General features: G+C 38.6%; 2 protein-coding genes across 13 annotated transcripts in view; one reads left to right on the forward strand and one right to left on the reverse strand.

The window, feature by feature from the left end:
- Window positions 1–208: 208 nt before the first annotated feature.
- On the reverse strand, window positions 209–9,806 carry DCAF16 (DDB1 and CUL4 associated factor 16). Of its 6 annotated transcripts, none has more exons than XM_063619438.1 (3): window positions 9,473–9,806; window positions 4,215–4,333; window positions 209–3,867 (listed from the first exon to the last, which is right to left on the reverse strand). In XM_063619438.1, exon 3 carries the CDS (start codon window positions 3,252–3,254, stop codon window positions 2,604–2,606), a length of 651 nt encoding a protein of 216 aa, XP_063475508.1. In that variant the 5' UTR covers window positions 3,255–3,867; window positions 4,215–4,333; window positions 9,473–9,806; the 3' UTR covers window positions 209–2,603. The 6 variants fall into 6 exon arrangements, with proteins under 6 accessions (XP_063475508.1, XP_063475507.1, XP_063475511.1 ...); XM_063619437.1 differs by having other exon boundaries at window positions 209–3,882; window positions 9,473–9,805; XM_063619441.1 differs by having other exon boundaries at window positions 209–3,882; window positions 4,215–8,720; window positions 9,473–9,787.
- Window positions 9,807–9,861: 55 nt separating this feature from the next.
- Window positions 9,862–21,348, forward strand: part of NCAPG (non-SMC condensin I complex subunit G) — a 32,828-nt gene continuing 21,341 nt past the window's right edge. For 2 of the 7 annotated variants that reach the window (XM_055246405.2, XM_063619433.1), the window contains exons 1-7: window positions 9,862–10,211; window positions 11,232–11,435; window positions 11,926–12,154; window positions 13,857–14,002; window positions 14,278–14,362; window positions 16,224–16,416; window positions 16,897–17,046. In XM_055246405.2, the coding sequence (XP_055102380.1) occupies window positions 10,101–10,211; window positions 11,232–11,435; window positions 11,926–12,154; window positions 13,857–14,002; window positions 14,278–14,362; window positions 16,224–16,416; window positions 16,897–17,046 (1,118 nt within the window). In that variant the 5' untranslated portion in view covers window positions 9,862–10,100. Of the gene's footprint in view, window positions 10,648–11,231; window positions 11,436–11,925; window positions 12,155–13,856; window positions 14,003–14,277; window positions 14,363–16,223; window positions 16,417–16,896; window positions 17,047–21,348 lie in introns of all 7 variants that reach the window. The other 5 variants (XM_063619434.1, XM_063619435.1, XM_063619432.1 and 2 more) reach the window with 4 other exon arrangements.

Consider the following 21,348-nt stretch of genomic DNA (forward strand, 5'->3'; position numbering starts at 1 on the left):
AGCTGACTTTGCATCTTGACTGAGTATCAGACATTTTCTTCTTCAAGTATGTTTCTTCTCTAGAGACGCCAAGTCATCTCCTGTCAGACATAATATATAGATTCAGGTACTGTATCTATTAACTCTATTCAGTACTTAGTGAATGTAGAATATGCCTTAAGCAAAGTAGTATCTATTTCATTTGTTGAGGACAAATGACCATACTCTGTTCAATATGTACAAAGCTACTGGTTTATTCAGCTGCCAAGCTGGGGAAAGGCTTCCTTTCGAAGTGAATAGCAAAAATGCATTCATGAGCAAGGCACTTTTATACACACACAGAGAGAAAAAGGAACATATTATAAACACATAAACATCAACATATTTTAATATGCAGACCTCTTCCCTACTCCTCCCACCTCCACTTAAACAAACAAAGAAAAAAAGCAAACAGTTTCCTGTAACATTTTAGAAACCAGTTTCACAGAATATCTACATAGGAACAATTTCTGATACATTCAGTTACACTAACAATATGATACGGTTTCAGGTCAGTAAGTTCCACTAACAAATACTTTTATTCTACAATTCCCTCTTTTTTTCCTTTAGACAAGACAACTAAGGCTCAGCAGAAATATTCACTAGGTTATAAGCATTCTTTTCTCTTCTTAAAGTTGCTATATATTTACACAATTTGTGATTTCTAACTGCCTTTTTTTTGAGACGGTGTCTCGCTCTTGCCCAGGCTGGAGTGCAGTGGCGTGATCTCGGCTCACTGCAATCTCCACCTCCCAGGTTCAAGCAATTCTCCTGTCTCAGCCTCCCAAGTAGCTGCAATTACAGGCGCATGCCACCACGCCCGGCTAATTTTTGTATTTTTAGTAGAGACGGGCTTTCACCATGTTGGCCAGGCTGGTCACGAACTCCTGATCTCAAGTGATCCACCTGCCTCAGCCTCCCAAACTCTTGGGATTACAGGCGTGAGCCACCGTGCCTGGCCTGCTTCAATTTTTTGATGCCACTTTGTAAACAGCACTTAATTATGGAAAATAGGAAAAAGCAAAACTAAAATAATGAAGAGGATATATATATATATATACTTTTCACAATCTCTTTTCTGATTCCCTTTAGATGCCCAGTCAACCAGGACCACACACAGATTTAATTTTATTTGTAGAGTATATGAAAAGATTTAATAGTCTCATGCATTTTATTTTACGTATACTGATTTCTATGTTTTGACTCATTTAAATAAACAAGACTCATTTACAAGGGCATATACTCTTCCTTGTTTGGTCAGAAGAAAATTTATAGCTAAATCTACTTAGAAAAACAATGCTGCTAAAACTCTTAACTTCAGATTGTATTAGGCTGAGATTTTCTAATAAGAAGTTTCTTTAAAATTAGAAGGGTTCCTGAAAAGTTTGCAATGGATGTGGAAAGTACTTGAACTTTTACTCCAGGAAATGCTATACAGATTAAAATTTTAATCCATTAGCAGTTAATACTGAAAGCAGAAATGCCCTCTTAATCATTTTTCCATTCTTCTTTTGAAACATGTTTTATTTACTCTTGACAAAAGCCCGAGTACCAAGATTCAGGAAACATTCCCTACAGAACAGGTGTTTGTTTAATCCCAAGGGATGATCTTATAGGCTGATTTAGCCAGAGACAGCCTGGCAGGAGACTTTGATATAGAACGTTCATGCTGTAATTTTAAGTACCATAATAAGTTTGTTGTAGTATAGGCTAGGCTTAAAATTGCACTCCTCCCTGCCCCCACCCCCCCCCAAAAAACAGAAAAAAATAAAAGGAACCCTGAAGAGTGTCATATGCAGGCACATCTATACAAAAGCTGGGAAGGAAATTCATATCCCTGCCATTTTCCTTTGTGTAGTTACTCAATTTAATTCAACCACCTCCATAGAAATGCATGTTAGAGAATAGTATGCTCAGAAAGGTATTATTGTGGGTAGCTAACTTCTCGCTTTCAACAATGGCTGGATCACAAAAGGGGTGGTGGTCTACTTTTCTTCATTAATAACCAGGTATCTCATTAAAGCCATTCAGAAAGGCAGAGTAAATTGGGGTGGGGAGGGTGAGAAGTGAGTGTGAAGAATATTCAACTATCTTTTGTAATATGGTCCCCTTAACTAATTCTCCATTTTTTTTTTTTTAAGACTGAGTCTCGCTCTGTCACCCAGGCTGGAGTACAGTGGCACAATCTTGATTCCCCGCAACCTCTGCCTGCTGGGTTCAAGTGATTCTCCTGTTTCAGCCTCCCGAGTAGCTGGGATTACAGGTGTGCACTGCTGCACCCTGCTAATTTTTTTTATTTTTAGTAGAGACGGGGTTTCACTGTTGGCAAGGCTGGTCTCAAACTTCTGACCTCAGGAGATGCATCTACCTCAGCCTCCCAAAGTGGTGGGATTACAGGGGTGAGCCACCATGCCTGGCCTTGATATTATCATTTTATCCACAGGGTTTGTCAAAGGGTAGCCTCATTGGCTTGCCAGGGCATAAGAGAGTTTGACTGAGAAGGCATTAGTGGGTTGTGTAATGACTAATTTTGTACCCCTTTCTCAATTAGCAACATCAGAGATATCAGAGCAAATGGTAGATCTTTACAGTGATGCAGTTAGGAGTTTGTTAACTGCCTTTTGGAAGTCAGTGTAAGAATAAGTAGTGTTGATGGGTTCAGTACGAGTTGTTTCCTTAACTGTTTTAGTCAGCCAGCCACAGCAACACCCAGAAACACATGAATTAGGGATCTGTTTTAGGTATTCAGGTATGGGAGTGGCTCTACTCAATGTTCGGCTTAGCTGTTTGGTGGCAAATTGCAGTGCTCCATTTAGAGTGGCATGATCTCTAGAGAGCCGGCTGGGACTTGTAAGAGGCTTTTGAAAAGGTGGGACTCCACAAGAGGCCAGAGGGGGCCATTCAGGAATTGGTTCCAGTTTGGGGACACAATGGGAACAATGGGAGAGTCTTAGACCTATCTCTCGAAGTATATGGACTGGTGTGCTTGGATCCAAGAGTTTAGCATGATACAACCAGGAATTAGGATTTAAAGGTTTCCAAGTTGTGGAATATTTCAAAAGGCACTTAACCTGCCAGGCAAGACTCTCAAGAGGCGATAAGTTGGGTACCATAGAGTCCTCTTCTTCAGAGGAATCCCACTCTTCCCCAGAACTCGCATTTAGGTAGCTAATGTTTTCTTCTTCCTCACTTTCTGATTCTGACAAGTGGTCAGGAGAGGGATTTCTAGGACCCATCAGAATAAAACAGAGTAAGGAACCAGAAAAAGGTAATAATCTAAGCCAGCAGAACACTGACTAACACTGGCAAATAGAAATGAGATGAAAAATCCTTTTGCCAAGATTAATTTGTCTTTCAGTCCGTTACACACATAAAGTATGCTTGCGGCCCACACCACTGTGCCGTTCTTCAAGATTATGTTGTATATTCTTCACTTACAAAGAAGACATCTCAGTTTCCAGGACCAGTTCAGTGTGTAAAAGTATTAGTCACTTACCAGTGGCACAGGTCAGAGTATCTCCTTCAAATCCTGGCTACCCAAGAATAGAAGGGGTCCTCATCTAGGCAAGCTGATTTACTTAGCATAGTCCCAATTGGTAGTGCTACTGTGAAGAGACACTTTTTGTGCTGTTTTGCTGGCAGTGATATTATATCTACTTGACAATGAAAAGCAGCTCAGTAGTTGTCTTGGTCGTCCGCTGGTATAGCAACTTTTGTGCAGCGGGGAATGATGGGATGAGCTGTCAAGAACATCTGGTGTGTAAGGATCCGATGCTTTCCATAGGTGATGCAAATGCCCTTGGAAACTGGTGATTTAGCTGTTGGACTATCTGGAAAGGTAGCCTTAACCTGTGAATGAGAAGACTAGAGACATGATATTAAAGCCTGAAAGCACTGGATAACATTATTGCCTACTTAACTTCAGGATATCTAAAATCAGAACAAATGCTGGGCAAGAAGTCTTAAAGACTCTTCCCTCTCTATCTCACAGGCTTAGGCCAATTTACCTGTTGGTAATACCTCTTACAATCACAGTATTGGGAAGGAAAGTCTGGGGCCATTTTATTCTTTGTTGGTACATAACTGGGCCAGTTTGTATGCAGTTTTAGCCCAGAAAATCACTTTTGCAAAAGCTGATCCCTTATGCCCCAAACTCCAAATAGACAGCTATAAAAGGTATTTTTTTTTTTTTTTACCTTCAGAGGTGCTTGCTGGAATTAGTTTTAGGGGGCCTGTCCTGGTGGTAGAGCTGCTAGATGTTAGGACTCTTGCTGGGACCTCAGAAGTTGTGATCCTATAACCACTTCTATATAAGCTGTTCCACAAAAAAGAAAAAAGCATGAAAACTGACCAGCTCCTTTTATAAAGATAATAAAAATAAATTCCAAACTTAGAGATGAACCAAACAAGAAAAGTACAGGCTCACTTCACTTGCAAAATCCTAAATATCACTTAACAGAATCCAATAGTACATTAAAAATAATGTTATCAAATATGGCCTATCCCAGGAAAGTAAGAATAGCTCAAATTAAAAAAAAAAAATGTGTAAGTTGCCAGAACTAAAGGAAAAAAAGATAATTTTATTGAATGTGGATGACCTTTGTTAGTTCCTGACCAACATGTATTTATGCTTTAAAAGACAAAACAAAACATTTTTACCAAACTAGAAAAAGAATGTAACTTTCTCAACTTGGTAAAGGTTATCTACCAAAAGTTTTAAGCAAACATTATCCTGAATAAGATGAGATACATTTCCTTTAAAAGTGAAGTCAGGGGCAGGGCAGTGGCTCATGCTTGTAATCCCAGCATTTTGGGAGGCCAAGGGTGGAGGATCACTTGAGGTCAGGAGTTCAAGACCAGCCTGGGCAATATAGCAAGACCTTGTCTCTACAAAAAATTTTAAAAAATTTAGCCAGGCATGGTGGTGTGTGCCTTTAGTTCTAGCTACTTGGGAGGCAGAGGCAGGAGGATTGCTTGAGCCCAGGAGTTGGAGGCTGCATGGTGAGCTATGATCATACCGCTGTACTCTAGTCTGGGTGACAGAATGAGACTCTTCTCTACAACAACAAAAAACAAAGTGAAATTAGCTAAAGATGGCCATGTTGACTGAGACTGATACTGTCTGACACAGTACTGAAAGTCCTAATCAACGTTTTTCTCTTTTTGAAAAAAGATACGTTAAGAATTGGAAGAGATAAAACTATTAGCTTACAGATGATATCATCCAATTTAAAAAAACCATACAAACTCTTAGAGTTCAACAAGGTTCCTGATCTGACATTAACCTATGAATATTCATTAATTTAATTACTTATATAACACTATTTGCCATGTACTACTCTAGTAACTGCACAAATGTTAACTATTTTAAAATTCTTCTAATAACCCTAAAAGTTGGTACTTTTATTGTCCCCATCTTACCTGTGGATTAAGTTACGTGACCAAAGCCATTCATCTAGTAAGTCACAGGGCCAGTGTTTCAACTCAGGCACTGTTAACTTTTATACCAGCAATACTAACTAGACCATATATAAAGACATTTCACAGAAGGAAAAACAAACAACAAAAACCTAATCCTATAAAGAACCTAAGAACTAATCATTAATATACAAGACCTAATAAACAATATAGATGATAATTTAAAATACAGACATTCCATGCTCTTGGATGGAACAAATATCATAAAGATATCAACTTTCTCCCTATTTATACAATTCCAATCAAATTTTTAAGGAACTCTATAAACAAACCTTAAAGCTTATACAGAAAGAATAAAATTCCACATATAGCCAAATGAACTGTTTAAACAGAAGAGTAAGGGAGTTCCTATTCTTCAAGGTATGTCCTATGACTAAAGTCACAGAAATTAAAATAGGGTAGGATTAGCACTAAGAACAGACAATAGTCCAATAGAGCAGAACAGAGCTTAAAAACAGAGCTATATATAATTTGGGAATGTAATATAAAATAAGGCTGGCACATAAACTAAGGGTGAATGGATATGTTTAGTACTTATTATTGGTACAACTGGCTCATTATATGAAAAAAAGTAAAACCATATAATACATATACATATAATGACATGTATAAGGGAAGATTCATGATGGATTAAAGAGCTAATGGGGATGGTAAAACTATATAGTTAGTTAAATATAATACAGAGTATCTTTGTGAAATGAGGCCAGGGAAAGACTTCTTAAACAAAAAAGCATAAAGCACCAGACCAAAAAATGAATTTAATCACATCACGATTAATCATTTCTGGACTGAACTAAAGATACCATGGACAAAGTTAAATCAAGTTTTAAGAAAGATAGCAACTTCATTAAAGAAATGAGCAAAGGACAAAGATACCCAAATTATAGAAGAGAAAATCCCAAGGCATGAACAATATGATCACATTATGCTATCAGTTTGGCAGAATAAGAAAGCTGGGTAACGCCAAATGTCAGTGAGTTCTTTTTTGGAACTGGCACTGCTGGTGGGATTGCAGAGTGGAGTAACTGTTCCGAAGAACAGTCTGGCAGCACTACTTAGGCAAACTATTTGCACATCTCATGATCTAGCAATCCTACTTTTGGGCATAGATAGCAAAGAAATTCCCGTAAGAACAACATGTATGAAGATATACCCTGAAGCTACATCTGTGATGACAGGAATTAGAAGCATTCTAGGTTCCTATCGCTGGAGAAGCAGACTAGTAAAATGTGGTGGAAATACATTCCAAGTATATACAGCAACATGTGTGGCCTTTAAAGGCGTAGCTTTAAATGAGAAAAGAAACAGTATCAATGTCTGGTTTATGCTACTCTGTAGGGGGGATTTCCAAAATCAAAGTCAGTGAACATTTTCATTATCAAATACACTGAGTTGTACTAATAAGGTCATATGGTATGGCTTCAGGTCAGCAATTTTCCTCTAATGAGTATTTCTCTGGCTTTCACACACTCCTAGCACAGTGTCTGGCATATGAGTGGCTCAGTAAATGTATCTGAAAGAATCAGAGAATGGCAAAGGCCTGCAGTAAGTAACTACCACAAGCATGTTCTATTTTACTCCAGGGAGAGAACAGTTCCAAGTTATATCTTGGTGATTTGGTAATGTTAGACAAAGACAAATGAGATAATTTTTTAAGGCAGGATCAACATATATGACGCTACTACAGCAATATAAAGGAAACTGCTTATAACTTTATCTTTAAGAAGAAACAATGTAATACTTCTAAGTTTAGTTTATAGTACTATTACCTTGTTCAATCTGAAAAAGAGCATTCATTCTTTGTCGTGGACCCATTAAGTCTTTATAAACTGAGACAGGAGAAGCTGTTGGCTTTTAATTGTGCTGTCCTCTAATATTTTTACTATTTTCACTTCAACCAGATTGCACCTGTGAGATTACTAATTGGCTATACTTCAGTTATTATGTTACTCAGAAAATTTTTAAAAAGGCTCTTACTTTCCCATAATTGTTTTTGTTCTGTTTCACAGTACAAAAGTCAGGAAAAATGTAAGCTTTAAGGCAGTATACTATGTTGTTTAAATTTAATCTAGCACCTTTTAAAAATATTTTCAGATTATAATATCAAAAAATACTGAACCCCTACCCCCATAGCTTTAACAATTAAAAAAAAAAAAAAAAACCTAACCAAAATATAGTTAGGCTGACCTCTGGCGGCCAGATGTCTCATTCTTGTGTAACTGACAAAATGGTGTGATGTCTCTGTTGGTGAGACAGCCAAATAGAATACAGTAAAGAAATACTAGCCAGGCGCGGTGGCTCACGCCTGTAATCCCAACACTTTGGGAGGAAAAGGCGGGTGGATCGCCTGAGGTCAGGAGTTCAAGACCAGCCCGGCCAACATGGTGAAACCCCGTCTCTATTAAAAATACAAAAGATTAGCCAGGCGTGGTGGTGCATGCCTGTAACCCAGCTAGCTACTTGGGAGACTGAGGCGGGAGAATCGCTTGAACCCGGGAGGCAGAGGTTGCAGTGAGCCGAGATTGCGCCATTGCACTCCAGCCTGGGCGACAGAGCAAGACTCTGTCTCAAAATAAAAATAAAAACAAATATTAGGAACGTCACAAAGCAAAATTATGGGCAACACAAATGTTACCACATTCTTATCTTAACTAGCAGTTGAATATCTACAAAGTTTGAGGAATTAAGCAGGAGAATGGATAAGGTATGGCATATTAATACAATGGAGTACTATAGCAACCTGTCTGTGCCGTATAAAAGAAGATCAAAGTTATCCTACAGGGTTTGTAAGCAGTAAACGAAGTAAAGTGCTTAGAATGGTGTCTGGCACATAATAAAGGTTAATTAAGTGCAAGTTACTATTATTAACATATCAATATGAACCACAGCAATATTGATTGAAAAAAGCCAGATGCACATGTAATTATTCATTTAATGGTTAAAACATGCAAAATAGTACAATATCCTCATTCAGGGATTTATTCATGTCATTAATATATTAAAATATGTCATTAATATATAAAAATCTGCATGGTAAAAGTTAACAGTAAATTCAGAAAATCCATTGCTTCTTTAGAGGGCAGGTAATTCAAAAGGAGAAACATGTACAGGTGGCTTTAGTAATGTTCTATTTCTTCAGCTGGCAGTAGGTTACTGAGGTGTAGGAGAGGGAAAAACGGCTTCTCTCCATCCTCCTAGGTTCTCTGGCTGGGTTACAAATTAACCTGACACAGACATTAACAAGAAAAAAACCCCGTACTTAATTACGTACGCAGAGGAGTCCCACCATGGTCAGATGATTGAAGATTATACAGCATCATGCCTACGCTACTCAAGAAATGGGGGCTTGCGGCTTTCTGGGGGATGGTGGCCACAAAGTTGTGGAAAGGTGAGGGGAGGAAATATATGGTGAATAAAAGTTGTCTTGGTATGCAGATACGATCTCCCAGGTAACAAAAATCATCGCAGAGCTGCCCTCTTCCTGATACAGATCCTTTACTGATGTATATTTCCTCTGTAGATGTAAATTTCTTTCACAACAGGACAGATTTTCAGAGCGACTCCTGTCTGCATTTTATCAGAATACCAGCTCAAAATATACCCTAGAAGTATATTGTAGGGTGGCATATTTTGGTCTCCTACAGTCCTATTTTTGGATGGTGCATCCTGAGATCCAACAGAAGTTCTGTCTAATTTCATTTAAAATTTAAAAACCTAGTTCCTACTCTTCTTTATTTTAACCACTACCCGAAAGACCTTTCCATTCTTTTGAGTTCTCCCTTAATACACTGTCCTTATGCACACTTGTAAACAGGGCCTCCACAGCTGCACATCTAGAAACGGCAGCAGCTAAGTTAGCCCGCCATCCCCCTTCGCAGCGATCCCCGGGCTGCCTGCACGCCCTGCGGAACCTCGCAGTCGGCTTCACCAGGGCAGGGACTAAGGTCTTCAAAAGACCGCATCCGTCTCCACTAACCTCGGGTCGCCCCGCTCAGCGGACCCAGCAGCGTCTCCCTTCTCAGAGGTGGCCGGGCCTCCGGAACGCGCTACGAACTTTCCTTTGTCGCAGTCTCTCGAAACGGAGCCCTTGTGTGGGGATTCCCCGCCCTTCGGCCACAAGGGAGGTTGTTATCCTCGGCAGATCTCCCGTTCTCACCCTTGGAGGATCGCTTTTTCTTTCTAGCCTCACGCTCAGCCGCACGACTCAGCTAGGCCTAACGCCAGCAACCCTTCCCCTCCGGTGGTAAGGCCACTCCGCTCAGCTCCCGCGCCGACGCTACTTCCGGTCGAGTCAAGGCCCCTCCCCCTTAGAAACGCCACTTCCCTCCGTCAAAACGATTGGTCAAGGTTGAACCTAGACGCATGCGCCCAAAGCGCGGGGTGTGAGGTGGGTGGACCCATCGCTTCCCGCTCTCTCCTCCCAAAGCTCTTGCGGCAGTCTCGCGGGATTTCCCCCTCTCGCGGGAATTATTTGAACGTTCGGGCGGTAAATACTCCCGGGGGCTGTCAGAGGAGACTCCGCGGAGAGCTCTGCCTCTGGGTTGGCGGGCGGGCAGGTTGTAGCCGAGCGCGAGCAGGACTCGTCCCGGCAGGGTTCCAGAGCCATGGGAGCGGAAAGGAGGCTGCTGTCGATTAAGGAGGCCTTTCGGCTGGCGCAGCAGCCGCACCAGAACCAGGCGAAGCTGGTGGTGGCGCTGAGCCGCACCTACCGCACGGTAAGCGCGCCCGGCCCCGGCCGCCGCCTCTCGCCCGCCCCGGCCCACCCTCCCTCAGGGGCCCTCGGGCTCTGCGCACCGTGACTCCAGCCTTGTTCAGCTTCGCGACTCACTTCATAGGGACCTGAGATTCGGAGAAGCCAGGGACTTACCCGATGTCGCCTGGGCCCAGGCCAGAAAGACTCCAAAGCCTGGGCGTCGTTCACACAGGCCCCGCCTTGGCTTTTCTGAGCCGACACCCCCAGCCTCTGGGCGGCGTGGACCGTTATTCCTTAGTCTGATCGTGAACGCGGAGAGAAACATTTACGAACACCGGGGCGATCAGACATCAAATATTGAACCGCAGAGTGGTTCCTGCTTGCGGGGGTTCAGTGGTCGTTGCCTCTGGGGTCATCGCTCCCTGCCGACCGTCAAATGATTCTACCCTCGTCCCACGGTTTGAATCCAATCACCAAATACCAAATTATTCGTTAGGGCCTGGCCATTCTTATTTATGTACATACTATTTGTTTATTTTGAGTGGAACCTTGAGAAGAATAGAACAATTAATTTGGGGAAAATGAGTTATCTTGAGGTCTAAGAAAAATTGTAAGTAAACATCACAGGGCTTTGAGGATATGAGATAGGACGTGCAAGTTATCTCATAAAGAAACTGCTAGTGATAGGAAGGCCTGAATATGAGAAATATAAAAGCCAGTATTGATTTTGGGTTGTTGAAGAAGCGTATTTGTAACGTAGTGGTACTAAAGGCTTATTGAGAATTCAAAGATACTGAAAAAATATATCAGAGGAATCTTTTCACTGTCAAAAGTCAAGCTTGTGTACTCCCATTATAGCCTGGAGAGAAATTCATGCAAGTTGATTGCCCTTTTGCTGGTTTGGATAATTAAGAGTTTACTAAATAAAGATTTTAATTTTGTCTACATTATTATGGCTAGTGCTTTCATCAATCTTAGGGAGATGTTGGGAATAAAGGATTTTTATCGGTGCAGTTTATGAAGGGTTTCTTTTGTCTTTCAGATGGATGATAAAACAGTTTTTCATGAGGAGTTCATTCATTACCTTAAATATGTTATGGTGGTCTATAAACGTGAACCAGCTGTGGAGAGGGTAATAGAATTTGCAGCAAAGTTTGTTACCTCATTTCACCAATCAGATATGGAAGTTGATGAGGAAGAGGAAGATGGTGGCCTTTTAAATTATTTGTTTACTTTTCTCTTAAAGGTACTATGAAAATTATAGCTTTGGGGAGGGATTTTAGAAAATTTTGCTACTTTCAAAAGAGTTGTGGGAGTTTGTGTGTTTTTGACAATGAAATATCTAGTGATTGAAAAAAACTGAATGAGTCTACCTTTTATAGGAAATATTAGAATTACCATTATGATTAAAAAGTGGACTTTAACTCCAGCATTAAATTTTTAATGACCTCTTTAAGCCAGTTCTCCTATGTTTATTTTAAATGAATTCTGTATTTTAGAAGCCTCTACAAAGAGGACTATATAACTTAGCAAAGACTTCTTTCAGACTGTTTATTTTGAGACTGTAAAAATATATATTTGCTATACATATGCACCAAGGTAGCATTGTAGGTTCTCTTCAGGAAATGAATTGTTGTTGTAACTTCTTGCATTCCAAATGTATAGAGTTCAGATAATATTAATTATTTGGGAGTGGTATGTGACTATGAATAAATTTTGATTTGTTTCTGTTCTAGTCTCATGAAGCAAACAGCAATGCAGTGAGATTTAGAGTGTGCCAGCTCATAAACAAGCTTTTGGGAAGTATGCCAGAAAATGCTCAGATTGATGATGATGTGTTTGATAAAATTAATAAAGCCATGCTTATTAGATTGAAAGATAAGATTCCAAATGTGAGAATACAGGCAGTTCTGGCGCTTTCACGACTTCAGGATCCCAAGGATGATGAATGCCCAGTGGTTAATGGTGTGTGTAGTTTCCTAAATCTTTTTTCAGATTTGTTGATTTTGTTAAATTTTCAGTATTTGAAATTTTTTATTATGGTCTATACATTTGAAGAGTATAGGTAATTAATATATGGTTCAGATTAAAAAAAAAAACCTAAGTAGCAAGCACCCAGCTTAAAAAAAAAAAAGTCAGTACTTGCATCCTATCCCAGTTGCATCCCTGTCCCTCAGAAGTAACTATTATCCTCAGTTTTAGGTTAATCAGTCTCTTACTTAAATTAAAAAAAAAATTTTTACATAAATCACATGTCTATCTTAATGTTTTCCTGTCGTTTTGTGTAAATCATACTATGTGTATATATTTAGCAGCCAATTATATTTCTATATAATACCTGTTACTGTGTTTTGCCCATTTTTTCATTGGGTTTTTAATTTAAAACACTATTTTAAAAAATTCATTTGCGTTCTTTATATATTTTGAAAAGAAATCCTTGGGTTATATGAATGGTAGATCTCTTCTTATTGTAGGTGGCTCATTGGGGTATCATTGTTTCACTCCCTTTGGGGTATCTTTTTTTGAACAGAAATTTTTTTGTCAAAAATATAAACCTCTGCCATTATGATTCGTATTTTTTCATCTCTTTTTTAAGGAATTTTTTCTTACCTCTGCGGTCATAAAGATAGTTGTATTTCATTTTTCCATATATGCTTAGGTATGTTTTAGGCACTCTTCTGTCCTCTTTGTCCCTGTTACCAATTTTAAATCACTGGTATATTTATCACTATAGTAGTTGGTATTTTTTCTGGTGTTAAAAGATACCCATAATAATATTGTGTAAAACATAGGTATTTGATAGTCAACCCGTACTTAATAATTGAGGTGGGAAAGATGTGAGAAGTACAGATAAATATATTTAAATATAAGAAATGGGTTTGTTTCAATGAATAAAACCAAAAAATATTTCCTTTTAGGTCTCCTTAAAAAACCAAAATAATGGGCCATTATAAAGCCGTATCAGTTTAAAATAAACTGTCTGCTATATTAAGCTTTCTCTTAAATATTGAGGAGTAGCACAGACATAATCTTAATGATGAATTTCCCATGACTTTTAGGGCTATTTGTTTTCACTTTTGGTCTTAGAGCCAGTCCGTTGACTAATTCCCCCTTGTGTCTTTAGAAGAGAAGTTGGTGGCCTGCGCAGCAGTGACTCAGGCCTGTAATCTCAGCACTTTGGCTCCAACTTGGCAACATAGTGAGACCTTGTCTCCAAAATAAAGAAAAAGAAGGAAGTTGGTGGGAAAAAAAAGTTCAACTAAAATGTGTAAGACTAAAAAATGACATTACTTTCTATTACAGAAGGGTTCTCACTCAGGCTGGATTGCAGAGGTGTGGCCTCAAACTCCTGGGCTTAAGTGATCCTTCCACCTTAGCCTCCTAAGTAACTGGAAGCGCCACTACCATGCCTAGCTAATTTTTTATTTTAAAATTATTTTGTAGAGAGAGGGGTCTTGCTATATTGCTCAGGCTGGTCTTGAACTCTTGGCTTCAAGCTCTCCACCTACGTTGGCCTCCCGAAGTGCTGGTTATAGGCATTAGCCATCGTGCCCAGCCTGTCTTTGTCATATTAAAGGCATTTTAAAATATCAAAATGTGCGTTATTTTATGACTATAGTTAAATAAGTAATTTCTTCAGTACTAAAATGTATTGCTTTATTTTTAGCATATGCTACTTTGATTGAAAATGATTCAAATCCAGAAGTTAGACGGGCAGTGTTATCATGTATTGCACCATCAGCAAAGACTTTGCCAAAAATTGTAGGGCGCACCAAGGATGTGAAAGAGGCTGTCAGAAAGCTGGCTTATCAGGTAAATAAGTTCAATGTCTTGTGCTGGCATATTCTTAAAGGACAAGAAGCCATTTTCTTAAAGTGCCTTTGAAAAATACTTGGCATGTAATAATTTCTTCAATTGAGGTTTTATGGAGAACACAGGTAATTTAGGTAGAATCTTACTGTATTAAGTGTGTTACCAGGTATTAATTTCTTTTGGAGATTCTGGGTAATTTTCTAAGATGGTGATATTCTTATGAAATCTATAAATTGTGTTGAGGTTAATGACCATCTTTATAAATTATTTTTAAGGTTTTAGCTGAAAAGGTTCATATGAGAGCTATGTCCATTGCTCAGAGAGTAATGCTCCTTCAACAAGGTCTTAATGACAGATCAGGTAAGATAAACAACTTTGTATATGCAAAACTTTAGTAGATTTTGACGTCAGACTTAACAAAGTTTAAGAAATGAGTGTCAAATCAGGTCAAGTAAGCCTGTCAGTCCCATGAACCTGGTGAAATTTATCTTGATGTATTATATAGAAAACATAGGGCTAAAGATTTTGATATATATATATTTTTGAGACAGAGTCTCGCTCTATAACCCAGACTGGAGTGCAGTGGTGCAATCTTGGCTCACTGCAACCTCTGCCTTCTAGTTTCAAGCAGTTCTCCTGCCTCAGCCTCCTGAGCAGCTGGGATTACAGGTGAACATCACTATGTCTGGTTAATTTTTATATTTTTGTAGAGATGGGGTTTCACCATGTTGGCCAGACTGGTCTCGAACTCCTGACCTCAAGTGATCCACCTGCTTCGGCCTCCCAAAGTGTTGAGATTACAGGCGTGAGCCACCGCGTCCAGCCAAGATCTTGGTATTTTGAAGGAGCAGAGCTTATTTCTTTCACCCTTTCTGTATTTTACAGATGGAGGAAACAATACTTAAGTCTGTAGAGCTAATTCATGTCAGAAGTAGGAAAAGATCTATTTGCCCTTTCTCTCTTCCTTAAAAAAAAAAATGCTGTTCCTTATGTGTATACCTTGGTATGAATGTTTTCTGTGTATCAGAAACAACAATTAGGAATGGTCAGACCAGTATAATTTTCCTATTTTTTTTTTTTCTGTTAGAGTAGTGTTCCCCAACATTTTTGGCACCAAGGATCGATTTCATGGAAGACAGTTTTTCCACAGAGGGCGGGCTGGATGGTTTCCAGATGAAACTATTCCACCTCAAATCATCAGGCATTACTTAGATTCTCATAAGGAGCGCGCAACCTGGATACCTCATGTGCGCAGTTCACAATAGAGTTCCTGCACCTAAGAGAATCTAATGCATCTGCTGATCTGACAGTAGGAAGAGCTCAGGTGGTAATGCTCGTTAGACCACGGCTTACCTCCTTCTGTGTGGCCCGGTTCCTAACAGGCCACAGACTGGTACCAGTCCGTGGCCCAGGGGTTGGGGAGCCTGAGAGAATCTGCTTATAGGAATGATATTTTTTGAAATTTTTAACTCTCATGAGAAGGCCAAGATGGCTCTATTGTGCTGTAGTTAGAAAACCGACTTGAGTTTGAAAACATTGTCAGAGGACTAATCACTAGGATGACCTTAAAAGCTAAGACTAAGGTTCGTTCAGTGACGTGTGCTTGTATAGTTCACTACTGCAAATAGCAATCCTGTAATAGATGAAATCAGATAACAAGTGAGATAATAGCTATTACATATTCTGGGCTAACACCTGAAGCCCATTGAACCTGGGGAGGAGGAATGTAAAGATATTTTTGTAGGCTATGGTATTTGGTGCTGAGCCTTTTCCATTTTTATTTGTAAGTGACTATCACAGTGACTTTTGCAGTATCACACTACTTCTTTTTTTTCCCTTTAATATGCTTAGTTGGCTGGGCGCTATGGCTCACACCTGTAATCCCAGCACTTTGGGAGGCCGAGGCGGGCGGATCACCAGGTCAAGAGATTGAGACCATCCTGGCCAACATGGTGAAACAAAAATTAGCTGGGCGTGGTGGTGCATGCCTTTAGTCCCAGCTACCCGGGAGGCTGAGGCAGGAGAATCGCTTGAACCCGGTAGGTGGAGGTTGCAGTGAACCAAGATCGTGCCACTGCACTCCAGCCTGGTGACAGAGCGAGACTCTGTCTCAAATATGTATATATTGTAAATACTGACTTTGTTAATTAAAACAGACAAAATACAAGAGATGGAAGCTAGAGGGAGCCTTTGTTCACCTATGTTTCAAATGACTCAATAGATGCTGTGAAACAAGCTATGCAGAAGCATCTTCTTCAAGGCTGGTTACGGTTCTCTGAAGGAAATATCTTAGAGTTGCTTCATCGGTTGGATGTAGAAAATTCTTCTGAAGTGGCAGTCTCTGTTCTCAATGCCTTGTTTTCAATAACTCCTCTCAGTGAACTGGTGGGACTCTGTAAAAACAATGATGGCAGGTACATAAAGGATTCATTCTTTGAAATGTAATACTGATTAACTTATGCAATTAATTTGTTTTTTTCCTCCCCATAGCTTAAGATTATATTAATAGCTTTAATCTTACCTCTCTTTTGTTTTCTTTTAGTCTGATGAATATCTTTTTATCCTTCCTTTTTCCCCTCCTGGTGTAAGAACTCATAACTTTATCGTAGACTATCTACTTTAACTATGCTTTTCCCCCCTTCAGTTTCTTACTTTGATTTTTGAATTAGCCTACCATGAGAAAATCCAGCAACATGCACCCCTAGTATATGTTTGCTTATTTGGTTCTTTTTTGTTCTAAGTTTCTTTATTCCTTTTTATGTGGATACATTAATGACTCTAATTGAAAGGATAGTGTAGTGGTTTTAAAGCAAATCTTATTATTCTCATTTTTGTGCTCTTCAATTTTTAATGATAAAAAGATCATGCTTTCTCTTACACTCTTTTAAATGAAGGAAATTGATTCCAGTGGAAACATTAACTCCTGAAATTGCTTTGTATTGGTGTGCCCTTTGTGAATATTTGAAATCAAAAGGAGATGAAGGTGAAGAATTTTTAGAGCAGATTTTGCCAGAGCCTGTAGTATATGCAGACTATTTACTGAGGTAAATTTTTTTTCTTTTAGTTTGGAGAATGATTGTGTTGCTACATGTGTCACCTCCCAGTCGCCTTCCTCAAAGTCATGTTTGATTGTGAATATGTTAAAAATCCTTTTTTTATACATGCAGGGATAGTTATACACATCGAGTCTTTTTGAATATCTTGTGCTGGTCTGTATACTGAAACAGCAAGTCACTATGTTTAGAATCATTTCTTCAAAACTGTTAAGATATGATTATGGCCATTTCTGCATGAAGTTGATAATGATGATAATTATTTCTGAAATTGGTTGACACATTTTCTGTTAAGTGTCAGATAATAAATATCTTAGGGTCCTGTGGGCCATACCATCTGTCACAATGACTCAACTCTGCCATGGTATTGTAAAAGCAGCCAAAGACAATGTAAGTAACTGTTTTTCAATAAAACTTTTATTGACTTTTATGGCCACTAAATAGTTGAACTTTAATATTTATGTGTTAACAAAATAAGAAATTTAAAACAATGATCAGTTAAAAATTTAAAATATTCTTAGCTTGCAAGCTATATAACAGGTAATAGGCTGGATTTGATGCATGGACCATTGTTTTCCAGTTCACAGTGTAGATCTTTGTGGCCAGTTTTATTTATTAAAAACACTATCTGGCTTCATGTTTTAAAGTTTTTTCAAAATATGCCTTTTTAAAAAACAATTTGGATTACCATAATTATACCTCTTAAGAAATTATTTGGATTACTTTATTTCACTTTAAAATTATACAAGAAAAATATGAATGCATTCTTGTCAAAATTCAAATACAGAGATATAAGGAATAAAAATGTGGAATTCCCTCTTTTATTTCCTACTTCCTCAATCCCATTGATTAGCAACTAAGTGTATATTCTAGCAACCCTTAGAATTAGCAACTAAACAATATAGGGTGTATATTCAAACCTCTTTCTCTGCATTTATATACATTTTTTGAGTACAGGTTTCTTTAAAAATATAACACTGTGTATATACTTTTTTTTTTTCCAAAAAAAGATACCTGAGATCATTATATATTGGTGTATATATAATGTAAAAGATACTGTTACAGTATTAACAGCATATCATTCCATAGTATGGTGGTAACAATTTATTCCTCTGTTGATGGACATTTAGGATGTTTCCATTTTTCACTGATAAAAGCAAAAGTATGTTAAATTTCCTTTACATGTTTGGGTATCTTTGGGATTTTTGGGGGTTAATTCCAAGAAATAAGTTGCTAAGCCAAAGGATAATATATGTATATTTTGATAGATATTGGTATGTAGGTTTTTAACTTTAACTTTATGCTTTTTGTTTTTTGAGACGGAGTCTTGCTCTGTCGCCAGGCTGGAGTACAGTAATGTGATCTTGGCTCACTGCATCCTCCGCCTCCCGGGTTCAAGCAATTCTCTTGCCTCAGCCTCCTGAGTAGCTGGGACTACAGGCATGCGCCACCATGCCCAGCTAATTTTTGTATTTTTAGTAGAGATGGGGTTTCACCATGTTGGCCAGGATGGTCTCAATCTCTTGACCTCGTGATCTGCCTGCCTTGGCCTCCCAAAGTGTTGGGATTACAGGCGTGAGCCACAGCGCCCAGCCTGATGTATTTTTTTTTTTAAAAAGCTTCCATATAATAGGAATTATGGACCTGAATTATCTGTATGAAATAATGGTTCTCTGCTTTTGTTTAAAATGATCTCACATAAAAGTTAGGCAGCAAAGCTGTGCATGCCTCCAAATTTCCCCTGCAAAAATCCTAAATCTAGGATAAGTATCTCAAATGTGAGCCAATAAGGAAACTATAGCTCAAGCCCATATTAACATCATGAAGAACCTGTGTGAATATAATGAGCGATTTAATGTTAATTATTTCAGACTTTGACATTTAATTAGGGAATTCATTATAATGCTGTTTGGGCCATGTTGAAATGTTTCCAAAAGGAATGAGTTTGTGGCAAAGTTTAATAATATATATTAATATAAAAGATGTTTGTAGAAGGTAGTGAAAATACAAGAAAATATGAGGAAATGTTAAATATTTAAATGACATAAAGGGGGAGGAGTTTTCCTCAAGGACAGCATCAGAAGGTGACTTGTAAAAAGCTTGATTCCTCCCTTCTGAAAGGTCAGGGATTAACATTTCCTTTGTTACTCAGTCTTTGAGTTTTGAAATAAGTAACTTTCACCTCATCGGCTTATTTTCTTCACCTTTAAAGAGGAAAATTTTCGGCTGGGCGCAGTGGCTCACGCCTGTAATCCCAGCACTTTGGGAGGCCGAGGCCGGTGGATCACGAGGTCAGGAGATCGAGACCATCCTAGCCAACATAGTGAAACCCCGTTTCTACTAAAAATACAAAAAAATTAGCTGGGTGTGGTGGCAGGCGCCTGTAGTCCCAGCTACTCGGGAAACTGAGGTAGGAGAATAGCGTGAACCTGGGAGGTGGAGCTTGCAGTGAGCCGAGATCATGCCACTGCACTCCAGCCTGGGCGACAGAGCAAGACTCTGTCTCAAAAAAAAACAAAAAAAGAAGAAAACTTTCAGAAATTTATTTTAGTGATTGTTGAAAGAATACCTAAAAGATAGAATGACTGTCTTTTTGGAGCAACATGGCTAGATGGGATTAGTATACTTGAGTACAGAAACAAAATTAAATTGAAAAATTGTTTCCTGATAATCTCAGGAATGTATTTTCAGGCATATTGTATATTTTAGGCAGTAGATTCAATGACTGAGAACTCTGATGTGAAACAATTTTGGTTAACCGAGGTGCTCACTTAAAGAGCAAATGAGGAAATGAGGATTATCAAATTAGAATAAGTAAAAGGGACAACAAAATTTGTTGAAAGCCATCTTAAATGTAAATTCTTGGACTTTAAAATACTTTCTTGAGTGGTCTCTTCATTATAATAAGTGTCTTTACAAATGGTTAGGATTTCATGGTAACTAAAATTGTTGGGTCAGTTTTAAGTTGTATTTATGCAGTTGAGGATTTTTAATCTATTAATTAAACAACTGTTTGAATTTACTTAAAAAAAAAAAAAAAAAACAGTCAAGATGCTATGCATTTTGCTAAAGCTGGGCTGGAGAAGTGGGAAGAGATCCAAAGATGAGTATAAATGAAGGTTTTCTTTTAGCCTGTCAGAAAAGAGTAACTCTACTGATTGGTTGATTTTGATAGTTATCGGTAGTGTAGTTTTCCTTAATTTCCTACTAGAACCCAAGGGGTGGCTGATGTCTTAAAAGTCCTAATCTCGTGGCCAGAAATTTATGAGCTTTTATTTACTCTTGGTCATCACTTTGTAATACATGAGAGTATACTCATTCATTATATATTATACCACAATTTCTGTAATGTGGTTTTTGTTCACTTTTTGTTTTTTTTTTTTTTTTTTTTTTTTTGAGACTTAGTCTTGCTTTGTTGCCCAGGCTGGAGTGCAGTAGCGTGATCTTGGCTTACTGCAGCCTCTGCCTCCTAGGTTCAAGCAATTCTCCTGCCTCAGCCTCCTGAGTAGCTGGGATTATAGGTGCCTGCCACCACATCAGCTGATTTTTATATTTTTAGTAGAGATGGGGTTTCACCATGTTGGTTAGGCTCTTCTTGAACTCCTGATGTCAAGTGATCCTCCCGCCTCGGCCTCCCAAAGTGTTGGGATTACAGGTGTGAGCCACTGTGTCCGGCGACATTTTTTAAATGACATTTTTGATCAGGATTGTTTTTCATGTTACTTCCATCTTAAAGGCACTTCGCTGTCTAAGCTTAAACTCTTAGTTCTGCTTTTAAGTAGCTTTTCTTATTCCACACAAAAAGCAGAGGCTACTGAATATACAGCCTTCTTGGTGAGGATTATGAAGGGCTTTAGTCTGGGTGGTGATGTCTGTAGTAAGAATAAAAAGTTAAAATAAAAGGTAGCTGATAATGGTGGTGTATACAGAGATTAGTAGGGTTCCTAAGAAAGAATAATAAAAATTTGTGAAATTGTTTCTATTTTTCTGATTTTTTTCAAAAAAGATAATTGTGTTCATGGATTACTTGCGTAATTATTGTTACAATTTTTTAAAATAAAAGAATGATAATTAGGCATGATGAAGATTAGATCTTTTCTGTTGTTGTTGTTTTGAGATGGAGGTTTGCTCTGTCACCCAGGCTAGAGTGCAGTGGTGCGATCTCGGCTCACTGCAACCTCCACCTCCTGGATTCAAGCAATTCTCCTGCCTTAGCCTCCTGAGTAGCTGGGATTACAGTAGCCACCATGCCTGGCTAATTTTTTTCTATTTTTAGTAGAGACGGGGTTTCAC

Source organism: Symphalangus syndactylus, chromosome 16, assembly GCF_028878055.3.
Source record: "Symphalangus syndactylus isolate Jambi chromosome 16, NHGRI_mSymSyn1-v2.1_pri, whole genome shotgun sequence".
NCBI lineage: Eukaryota > Metazoa > Chordata > Mammalia > Primates > Hylobatidae > Symphalangus > Symphalangus syndactylus.